We start from the raw sequence: 11708 nt of genomic DNA on the forward strand, positions 1-11708 counted from the left end.
CACTTGAATTTTGACTTATTTGATTTATGTAATAACAGTAATAATAACAATAATAAAAAGATCACGAAAAGTTGCTGATGTAGAGAGGAAAATACTTCACCAAGAACGCAGTTGTGAGGACCCATTTCAAATCTTGTTAGAAATTGGCCCTTTGGTATATAAAGTCACAGCCCTGACGTGTCATTTATACAACACTCTCCCTGCTTCCACATCCGTACCCTACTGAGATCCCCTTTCCTATTTTTAACATGCTCCAAGTGCTGTGAAAATGCTAAACTTACAGATTTGAAGTTAAAATCTCTCTGCAGAGTAAAGCCAGTCGATGGGCCAGGTAAATGCTTGCTATTTCCTTGACAGGGATTGTAACAGCAACACCATATGTTGGAAGTACGGAAGCACTTCCAGCACAGATCCCAGCTTCTGCATATGCTCTATGTGGGCCTGCAAGCCTGACAGCTACACAAGCTCTGTATCAGATATATTTTATAGAAAGCTGCCATACTGTAGGCATCAGAGGAGCAATGTGTGTGCCTGTGGTTGTTTTAGGATCTGGCAATGCCAATACTGAGCATCCACTTTGACACTTTGTCAGACTCAGTTGCAAGCTCCACCTGCACCAGCTCTTGACCAAGAACCAGCACTCAGTGGAAGTGCAGGAGCTTGCAGAGGCTTTGCTCAGCGCTGTAGGCAACAGCTGGTCTTCACAAAGTGTTTTGTTTTTACTGTTGTGATGATGAGAATGGGTGTACGGGATAACAGCTGTGCTACTGCAGCTTCAGATGTCATGCTGCCAGCCGAGCTGCCCTGTGTGTGGAGCAGGCCCCACTCCATCCTCTTCCGCTGCAGCTGAGGGGATGGAAGAGAAGAAGCTGCTGATTCAGATCCACTTCCCTGGCTCAGCTCATCCTATTTCATCCTGTGGAAATCACCACCTCTTCAGTTCTGCCTGCAGAGGCTCGTGTGGGCACCCCCTAACCTACTTTTGGTCAACCTGAGCCAGCCTTAGCTTAAATGGATTAAGTGGGAGGTTTTTGCTAACCCAGTTTGATTGAAGTGGGTTAAGGGGCTCTCACACAAGCATCTCTGTAAACAGATCGGGAGAGGGCATTAAATCCTGGGAAAAGGCAGTGACAGGTGGCTGGGCCTACCAACCCCTTTTACTAACACAGCTAACTCATGAGGATGCTCAAACAATCTTACGGTGCAAAAACATTTTATGGACTGAGATGTTGCTTAGCCTTAGAAATCAATGTAATCAGAAGTACCTACAGTGCTTTCACCACCTATGCAGTTATTCTGGTCCAGATGACTTCAGAAGGTACCTCCATAAGCATCTAATATCACCTGTCTATTGTTGTACTAATCAATCCTATCAGCCATGGCAGCATCAACATCACGGGTAAAACAGACTTAAGACATGTCTATCAAGTAGAAAATGCCTCTATTTAAAAGATTAATGTAAGACATCAGTGCACCTCCAGTCTGCACAAACTGATGATCTAACCCAATCCTAAACATGCACAGAAACTGTATGCAATGATGACACGAAATCTGAGCAGCTAGTGCTGAGCGCCTCTCTGCTTCCTGTTTGACGTACTGGTCCATGAGCTGTCTACCAGATGTGCTCCTCTTTACCCTGAAGGCCATCGCAAGGACTGCTATTTCACTCTCAAATCTCAACAGTCAACGTTATGACAAGATTCAGTCTGCTCTCCAACATATGTCTATTGCAAAACAAGACATTAATTTAAATGCACTGTTATGCTGAGGGGACTAAACTGACCACTTAACAGGAAGGGATATATCTGTCTAGCTATCAGAAACAACGAACTTCACAACAACTGCATCAGAACAGCATACAAAACTGAAACAGCAGTTCCTATTAAGGCCAGGATGGCCACACGGCCATATGTAGGGACAGCCCTCTGGCTCATGCAATGGCTATTGACACGTACCTGTACAAACACCCTGAGATAGAGCAAGATTAGATTAAACCATGTTAAACGCTCGGAGTGTCTTTTTTCAAATGGTTAAAGCAAACTAGCAGATAATGCTGCCTTTGGGAAGGCCACAGCTAAAATGTATGGCAAACTTAGACAACAGTGTGGCCAAAGCTTCCGATTCCCCAGTGACCCAGGGATTTGTTTGGAGTGTGTTTCCTTTCCCAGAAATAAGGCCACTGGGGAAAAAGGAAGGAAATTAATGGGCATTCAGGCCTCATCCTTGCTAGCTGCTGTGACTTGGCTGGGACAGGCACATGGATTCATGAACAACAGCCCAGAATCCTGTCATCCCCATACAGCCTTCCTTACCATAAGCCACACTTTTGCTCAGTTACACCAATGTTTAATTACACCGCTGTTAAGACAAGATGAGTCTGAATCACTTGATTAAATGCTTATGTACAAGAAAGGTAGGAAGTTAGCATTGATGTAATTAATCATATACTGTGCAGCCTGGCAAAAGCATTAACCAAGCTGTTTAAAACATAAAGCCCATAGAAAGCAGCAGTGTATTTTGGGCTCCTTCAAGAGCTGCAGAATGTAAAAAAAACTGTAGCTCAGCTTGACATGTTAAAACCCATCCAAGAGCATCAACTGCTTCTGACTACAGACTTGGTTCTCATGGGTACTGGGGCTCAGGAACCAATGAGATGTGAAAGGCCGCTGTCCTCAAGATCTACCTGCATCCGTATGCACATAAATGAGCCCATATAATTAAAGTTTACATCAGTACAAATCCCAAGCTGTTTTAGAACATACACACACAAGAACAGAATGTGTGATTGCCATGTCCATGCTTTTCCTTTAATTACACCAAGGGAAGATATTTTGAAAGAACTGACTGTATCTCCTTAAAGCATTAAGCATTCCTGGCAGTAATAACTGCCTTGTAACTAACTCCTTATTAAAACTTTTTTAGACCTGTATAACTCCACTGACTTTATGTTCCTCTTGTTCCAAGAACAGTATCATCAGCTCAGCACCAACTTCTGTTCTTAATTAAACTGTTACAGATACGGGGGGGAAAAAAAGGAAGAAAAAGGAAAACAAAAAACCCAGCCCACCTAAGATCAGTTTGTCCTATCATTTTCCATCACAACCACCATTCATCATGATAACACACAGTGTTCTATACAAAGCTACATTCAGCTGGAAGGAACTGCCAACTGCATGCTATGGTGATAGAGAACTTTTTAAATCAAGTCAATACACTTACCTGAAAAATACACTTGCAAATAGGAATACAGCACCTGCTTTAGACTAAATAAAGGCATCAATGAATGAACAGGAACAAAATATCAAGCTCTGAGTGATGCTGAGCAGTTACAGTTCCCATGATCTTTCTAAACTCGATATCTCAGTGGATGATATTTTAAGACATAGTGCAAGGTCTTTTTCTACTGTTTTCTTTCAACCTTTTTTTTTTTTCCTTTATACAAAGGAAGACACTACATTAAAAAAACCAAAAAACAAAAAACATAACTACCTTTCCATGTGAAATCCAGGTGCCTGAACATAACTACACAGAGCAGGACTTGCAGTGGCAATACATGTAGAAGCACGATCAAAGAGAGATCATTCATCATGTATATACACGTTGGATGAGGGGGAAAGGCCTGAGGGAAAACCACACAAAAAAACTTCATCATGCAAATACTTATATTATTGCTTCATAGTTCTTTATGGCCTTAAATCCAAGCTAAAAAGACATTATCTAAGGTGGCCTGGGGAATATAGCAACGATATAAAAGTAGACTGAGGAAAGGGTTGGTGAGGTTTTGTAGCATTCCAAATTTCTCTTAGTGACAGAATAGCCACTAGACCGCTGGAATGATTTCTTGCATGAAAGAAAGCCAGAGCTCAAGAAAAGTAAGCAAGATAAGTATGTGTGTTTTAGCAGAATTCTTTCTAACTGCTAAATTATTATTGGCTAAATATCAAATATTTCACGCAGCGATAAACAACCGCTCTTTTTATTCCACCAAACAAAAAGCCCATTGAAAGATTCCTACTATTACTGCATTCACCAGAACTTACTTGAAAAATACAGTTTTTGGACGCACATAAAATACAGCTCACAGATGAATGACTGCAACGGTCTGGGTTACTTCTCCAACGTGTCAAGAAAATGTTCTGTTCTTCAGGCAACATGAGCACACGGCCAAGCAACACGCCAGCTCTTGGTTTCTGACATTCACCATGTTCCAGAAATAGCCTATCTTTTTAATTGTTGAGATTTCAGCAAACAGCTTCTCTTCCAGAGGTTTTCACATACAACCCCCTGGTTTTGGGGCCAAGCCAGCAAAAACAGGAGGAATTCCCACATCCTGCCTTGCCACCAAAATAGGTGCATTTTCAACAGCTATGTCAGCACAACAGCCCATATGGCCACAGAGTCAAATGGAAAAATGAACCACTCTCAATATAAAAATGTGTTACTAAAAATGTTATTGCTTTTAATCCACTTGAGGTCATCAGTTTGATCCCCAGCTTGGAGACACAAACAGCTGTGGCAGCACAAGAGTGGGGCCATAGGTGGTGGTGGCAGAGAGCAGGAAATCCTTAAAACCTGGAGCCAAGAACACGCTGTGTAGAGCTGCACATCACGTTGTATACAATCAACAGAGGGACACAGCACCAACACAAGGTGGTGTTTTTCCTAACCATTCTCTGCTACGTTGCCTTAACTGAAGAAATTATGAACAACAAGGCTAATAACTGAGCACTGACAAGCTCTTAAGCCAGCTCTTGTGTTGAAGAATGTACAGAGGATCTTGACCATTTGCACTAAGAAGGAATTCCTCTAAAAGCCAACCTCAAGTTACTCCCGACGAGGCACCACAAACCTGGGATCCTTCCTCTAGAAAGAAAATATCCACGTCTCATTTGAAAACCAAGTTCCAAACCAGGTGCGCCGCAGTTCTGTGGAGCACTGGGTTGTGTTGCAGGGTTTGCACTTCCCACACCAGTCACTCTCACGTATTTACAGTCCTTCTTGTCTATAAAACTACCAAAAGCAATTCCTACCCTGCAGTTATAAATGGCAGCCCCAGATGTGAGGGGGTAGAGGAGTGCTCCGTCCAGGTTAGGTTCTGTGCTTGGGACAGCTGGTTCACACTCTGCCAATGAGTGGTGCAGTCGATACGGTGGAGGGAACGGATGCCATTCAGAGGGACCTCTACAGGCTGGAGAGTTGGGGTCGGGTGAACCTAATGAGGTTCAACACGGCAAAGTGCAAGGTTTTGCACTTGGGCCAGATGAACCCCAGGCACCTGTACAGGCTGGGAGGAGTTGTCCTTGAGAGCAGCTCAGCAGAAAAAGACCTGGGGGTCCTGATAGATGAGAAACTTAACATGAGCCAGCAGTGCGCTCTGGCAGCCCGGAAAGTAAATGGGATCCTGGGCTCCATCAGGAGAGGGGTGGTCAGCAGGGATAGGGAGGTGATTGTCCCTCTCTACTCTGAGAGGCCCCATCTGCTGTACTGTGTCCAGGTGTGGAGCCCTCAGTACAAAAAAAGACATGGAGATTTTGGAAAGGGTCCAGAGGAGGGACAGGAAGATGATCAGGGGGCTGGAGCACCTCCCCTATGAGGACAGGCTGAGGGAGCTGGGTTTGTGATTCTGTGACGCGGAGTCACCTCCAGCTCGAGCCTTTCTGTCCTGAGCCCGCCGCTCCTGAAGGGGTCGCTGTGCTTCCCGCGCCATCCCGACCGGGCCGCAATGTCGAGTCACTCGTTCCGTGATTGGCCAGCCGCTTTCCGCCGGCCAATGGGAGGCGTCCTTTCTCGGAGAGGCGGTGCCCGCGCACGGCGCCATCTTGCCGTACGGAGCGGGCCGGGCCGTAGAGGCGGGCGGTGATTGCCGTGTGGCCGCGCCATGCCGCACTACCAGGCCTGGGAGGAATTCACTCGCGCCGCCGAGAAGCTGTACCTCGCCGATCCCATGAAGGTGGGTGGCGGCAGCGCCGGGCTGAGTAGGCCTGGCGGGGGGGACGGGCCTCCGGCTCTTGAAGAAGGCCTCGAGTAACGTGTCGCATCTGGGGCTCTCGCCGCCGTGCCCTTCAGCCGCTCGGTGAGGGAAGCGGGGCCGTAAGTGCGTGAGGCGGAGGAGAGGAGTCCCCGGGGTTTAAGCCTGGCGGCCTTCAGGGCTAAAAACGGAGCGGTAACAAGGGAACTCCTTGCTGACACATCACCGCCATTCTCCGAGAGGTAGAACCGAGTTCCCGTGTAACCTGTATAGGGAACCGCGTTACCCGTGACACGTAGGGACCGCAAGGAGCTGATTTCAGAGAGCTTGTGTGCACGCTGACCTGTGCTGGGCCTGTGGGTATCCCGGCACAGCAGGTGCACATCCTGGAACCGGGATTAAAGGAGTTCTCTGGAATGAAAGTACACTGAGAGCTGGCCTACAGCATACGAGACCGTATCGGCTTGAATCAAAGGAATCACAGAGTTGCTGGTAGGGACTTGTGGAGTTCCAGTCCAACCTGCCAAAAGAAAGCACTGACTAGCTCCCGTGTCACATTGATGCCCACAGCATCACTTCAGATTGGAAGGGCTTTGTTTCTGAAAGAGTAATTATGGAATAACATTAATTGAAAGGGAACTTAATGCACATTCACTCTCAGCATCCAGCCATGGGCAGGGCTGCCCCGGGCCCCATCCAACCTTGTCTCAAGGTCTTCCAGGGATGCAGCATCCTCAGCTTCTCTGGGCAGCCGTACAAGTACTACACCATCCTCTCAGTGAAAAACTTCTCCCTGACACCTAACCTAAATCTCCTCTCTTTTAGTTTAAAACCATTCCCCCTTGTTAGGTTCTATCTACCTGCATAAAACACTGATTTCCATTCTGATTATAAGCTCCCTTCAGGTATTGAAGGGCCACGATGAGGTCTCCCTCCCAGAGCCTTCTCTAGGCAGAACACAAGTCTCACTTCTTTCTTGTGCTGAGGGCCAGCCCTGGATGCATGCCTGCTATTAACGTTAATAACTACTTCTCATGCTATTGCTTCCTATGTCGTATAGTTATAATTGTAAAGTTGACGGATAACCAGAGGTTATATAGAAAAGAAGATAAACAACAAATGCTCACCAATGATCGTGGTAAGGATAGATGCTCACCGATGCCAAGGCTTGCTGCAAAACTCCATGCAGGAGCAATCTCCAGGAAGAGATGCTGCCTTAGTGGTGGTCAGCCCTTAAATGAGACCTAGGAGAGGTGCAGCCAGGCTCCACCCCTTCTGGGAGCACAGCTGAATTACCTCCACCTGTGCTCCCACAGCTGCCCCATCGCTTGCCTCTGATGGTTAATCAGAGGTTCAGGCTGTGATCAACAATTTCCCATACGTATGTACTGACAAGAAACTAAACAGAATAATTTGTTATATTATACTTTGCGATATCCAGTTAAATTAAGAGTTTAGAAAGGTTGTTACTGCAGCCAGGAGCTGTTTCCCCTCTTTTCATAAGGGACCTCAGTGGCACTCTCTTCCTTCACACTCAGCCGTGGCTACAAACCTGGTTATGTATGAAAGAGTTTATGTAGGCTCCAGGGTCACAGTTAGAATACTCTACTTTAACTTGCCTCAGGAGCTTTTATATGTAATGGCACTTATCAAAAAACTAAGAACTGTGGGAGACAGGTTTTTGGGGAGCTGATGAGGCTGGATAGTGAGTGGTCTTGTCTTAGTGGGAGCAAGTTACCTAGTCCATGTCCGTAACAGCCTCCGTTGTGTTTCTGGGCCTGCCTGGCTGAGAGGTGTAGTTACACAAGTGCTGTGGTCAGAAAGCTTTCTTGAACAAGAAAGATAAGTCTGTGAGGAGATCTCTCACAGAGATGGAATCTCAAAGCGTATTTTGTAGTCATGGTGATTGTTGACCATAGCATAGGTCAACAGAGACCTGTTTATAGCATGGGTTGTCTTAGTTCAGAATGTTCTCAAAAGCACAGGTCGCTTTGTTTATAGATACTGATGCCAGCTGAGATCAGAAACAATAGAAGTCCCCTTGATCAGTCCTGCATTCAGCAGGAAGCATTCAGTGCTCAGTCAGTTGCTGAGAGAGTTGATTTTTATCACAGTGGCTTTGAGAACCTTAGTAACTGGAGAACGCAGGAGGGCTGTGGATGGGTTGAATCTCAGGGCAGGTGACTGTGGTAGGAGCAAGAAGTGGAATGCTTGCTTCCTGACTCCAAACCTGGCCTTGGTGAGTCTTGAAAGCAATTTGAAAGAGCCCTCTGCAGTCTTCTGGTTGTGTTTGGTGTTGTTTTGCTATGTCTCCCCTCTCCACTTGTGAAAGCATTAGAATGATTCAAGTCTGGCTTTCAGGTAGCTACTGAGTTAACTGCAGTGATTGGAAGTAGAACATTTACATAATACTTGCCTAATACGTATTTAGATGCTGTATAAGAAAGGAAGTAATGCTGTGTTTATCCCAGCCAAACCTTTTCAAGTCTTCACACAGAACTATTTTCCTAAGTGTTTCTTGTCTACAAACAAGCTTCCATCTAGTTTTCCTTAAGTGTGATATATGGTATTGGAGTGTCTTACATTGACAGCACTCTTGTCATCTATTTACCTGTCCCTGAAGTCCCTGCACATGTCACTGCTGTATTTAGTGTGGTTAGTAACACTCCTGATGCTACTGTAGTATACTAATTCTTCAAATGCTTGTTGTTTCAGGTGCGAGTTGTCCTCAAATACCGACACTGTGATGGGAACCTCTGTATCAAAGTAACGGATGATGTAGCTGTAAGTACAGACCATTCTCTCAGGGCTTACTGGACTTTGACTATTTGCTTTTTGCAAGTATGAGCTCTCAGCCATTGCCTCGAGTACCTGACTGCTTCCCAAAACCTTGTTTTGCTCAGGTTTCCTTCTGTGACCAAAACTGACATCTTTAGTTCAGCTCTGCTTAGTCCACAAGAAGCTCTAACAAACACTTATATAGCTCTATATAGGTCTCCCTATAGGTATTTTAGGATTCTACAGAAACAAAGATACCCAAGCACTGCAAAAATCCATCGTCATGGAACTGCATTGGTACTTTCTGCTGAAGTGTTCCAGGAGCATCTTCAAACAGACATTTCCTGCTCAGTGTGGTCCCTTCGCTTTGCTCAAAGTGGTGGCAGGTTTAATCCGCAGGGTAAGCTGCTGCTTTGTGATGAGGAGACACTGGAGTGTTATCACAGTGAAATGTGACATTCATTTGCAGCACAGAGATCCTTCTGAAACATTATGGTACCACAACCATTTGTTATGCATTCAAAAGCACTTGAACTGCATTTACTTACTACTCTTGTTCTGAATAGCCTGGAAGGATGCTTAGAAAACTTCCAAGGGGTTAGAAGAGGGCAGCGGTAGAGATAGAAATTATCTACATGCAGAAGTACGTGCCAGCAGCAAGTTCTGATGGTAAAAACATAATTGTTAGGTCTGAGCAGTCACACTGATGCTGTGCAGGTGTAAGGAGTTACTCATGCAGTGAAAGCTAAGCAGCCATTTTATGATTAGTCACTGACATATTGCTCTTGTTCCCTTTACGGGCTCGTCACATGAAGGAATTCCTCTTTATCTTAATTAGATATTATTGTCCTAATTAGAACTATCTTAAAAATGGAATTTGCTTAGGGGAGGGGATCCTGTTCAATGGGAAATACTGATTTGATGTCACTGGCAGTGCTTATAAAGACTGTTAAAAGCAGAGTATACATTCAGAATATAGAGAACAGGATAGCAAAAGCCTGCTTTTCCTAGATAAAATTAAACCTAGACCAAGTGTGCCCTTAAAGACCGCTTTAAAGCCCAAGTTTTAGCGCCTTCATTGAGAGAGGAGGTAACAAGAAACACTGAGCTTCACTATTTTCGAAACAGAAGGCAAGAACCTATGACAGAAATTCCAATAGGCATCTTAAAAGAAGGTAGATGTGTACTGCTGCTGCCACGTGGGAACAACATACCACAGATCACAGAATGACCCGGGTTGGAAGGGACCTCAAGGATCATGTAGTTCCAACCCCCCTGCCTGGCAGGGCCACCAAACATACACCTTTACTAGATCAGGTTGCCCAGGGCCCCGTCCAACCTGGTCTTGAACACCTCCAAGGACGGGGCATCCACAACCTCCCTGGGCAGCCTGTTCCAGGGCCTAACCACTCTCCTAGTGAAGAACTTCCCCCTAACATCCAACCTAAATCTTCCCTCTTTTAACTTAAAACCATTTCCCCGTGTCCTGCTATTGTCAGCCCTTTCGAAGAGTTTACTCCCTTCCTGGGAGTAAGTTCCCTTCAGGTATTGAAAGGCTGCAATGAGGTCACCCCGCAACCTTCTCCAGGCTGAACAAGTCCAACTCCCTCAGCCTGTCCTCATAGGGGAGGTGCTCCAGCCCCCTGATCATCTTCCTGTCCTTCCTCTGGACCCTTTCCAAAATCTCCATGTCTTTTTTGTACTGAGGGCTCCACACCTGGACACAGTACTCCAGATGGGGCCTCACAAGAGCCGAGATGTACATCAACAGATGCGTTGAAGTACTTGTTTCATTGGTTCAAACACAAATTTGTTGCAGCTATAAGCTACAAAACCACACAAGTGGAATCTGACATTAAGCAACTTTCTCTTGCAGTGCTTGCTGTATAGAACAGACCAGGCACAAGACGTAAAGAAGATTGAGAAATTCCACAGTCAGCTGATGCGACTGATGGTGGCTAAGGAGTCCCGCAGTGCTGCCATGGAAACAGACTGAGCTGCTGGAAATAAAGGAGCGCTCCGGTCCTGTTGCACTGGAAGAACACATCTCTTGGATCTGAACAAACAGTGGGACAGGAGATGCTTTCACGTACCAAAATGGACCGTTGAAAAGTCTAGAGCATCTTCCTTCCCACTCTCCACTTTGGAAAGCTAGAAAAATTAATGCTTTCAATTGAAAGCTTATATTTATTTTTGGGAATTGAACAAGAAACTATTCTTACACGCTAAGTATGCTAAGACGAGAAATCTTTACGCATCTACAGTACTTGGGTGTGAATTTGGTGGGCCACAAGCATATTTCTGGAAAGCTGTAATAAAATTTCATATAGGTTTTGTTGCGTTCGTATGTTATGCTGGTGTATTCTCAGAGTGAGAAGGTTTATTAACATAATACTGTAGCGTGATTAATGGATCTAATAAATATTTAGATAAATACTGCAGCAGGGTTTAGAAGAATGGATGCTTTGTGAACTGCAGTGTTAAAATTGCCAGTGTCTATTAGGCTCTGCACCTAGCGACGTTTTAGCTTTTAGTATTGATTTTGGTCACATCTGCATTTGTAGATCCCATATATTGGGTAAGTAACTAAGCTTCTCTGTTTGCAATGTTAAAGTATCACTTGCTGCATGCAGTTAGCAGTACTCCAGCGGAGTTTCTTTCCTGGTTAGGCAAATATTGATGAAAAATAGCAGAACATTTTTTCAGTGCTTGAACTGTTGCTTACTAGAAAGGGGAACCTCTCCCATCCTCGCCTCAGGCAGAGCTGAAGTCTGTCAGCAGGACTAATTCTAGAAGCTCTTGCCTGTTATGTTAATAGAGGAACGCAACCAAACACTGTCCAGTCATCATTTTAGCTACTTGTGAACTGTGCATTTTCAAATGTTTCGTGAGGCAGACGGCTGTCAGCCAACTGAATAGATGGATGAAAACCAGCTTAATAAATACCACTGTCAAAAATGCA

General features: G+C 45.1%; 2 protein-coding genes across 2 annotated transcripts in view; one reads left to right on the top strand and one right to left on the bottom strand.

Annotated features, from left to right (window-relative positions):
* Positions 1-3567, bottom strand: part of ENAH (ENAH actin regulator) — a 109067-nt gene extending 105500 nt beyond the window's left edge. The window contains exon 1 of the mRNA XM_032443300.2: positions 3490-3567. Within this exon, the coding sequence (XP_032299191.2) occupies positions 3490-3497 (8 nt within the window). The 5' untranslated portion in view covers positions 3498-3567. The remainder of the gene's footprint in view (positions 1-3489) is intronic.
* Positions 3568-5800: 2233 nt separating this feature from the next.
* SRP9 (signal recognition particle 9) lies at positions 5801-11708 on the top strand. The gene is made up of 3 exons (XM_085542999.1): positions 5801-5950; positions 8684-8752; positions 10623-11708. Exons 1-3 carry the CDS (start codon positions 5879-5881, stop codon positions 10740-10742), a joined length of 261 nt encoding a protein of 86 aa, XP_085399125.1. The 5' UTR covers positions 5801-5878; the 3' UTR covers positions 10743-11708.

Source organism: Coturnix japonica, chromosome 3, assembly GCF_054131305.1.
Source record: "Coturnix japonica strain WE chromosome 3, WE-NBRP24, whole genome shotgun sequence".
NCBI classification, from domain to species: Eukaryota; Metazoa; Chordata; class Aves; order Galliformes; family Phasianidae; genus Coturnix; species Coturnix japonica.

Coding starts and splice junctions, on each gene's coding strand:
- SRP9 (XM_085542999.1), top strand. CDS start 5,879: ATGCCGCACTACCAGGCCTGGGAGGAATTCACTCGCGCCGCCGAGAAG. Junction 5,951..8,683: donor ACCTCGCCGATCCCATGAAG/GTGGGTGGCGGC, acceptor TTGTTGTTTCAG/GTGCGAGTTGTCCTCAAATA. Junction 8,753..10,622: donor AAGTAACGGATGATGTAGCT/GTAAGTACAGAC, acceptor TTTCTCTTGCAG/TGCTTGCTGTATAGAACAGA.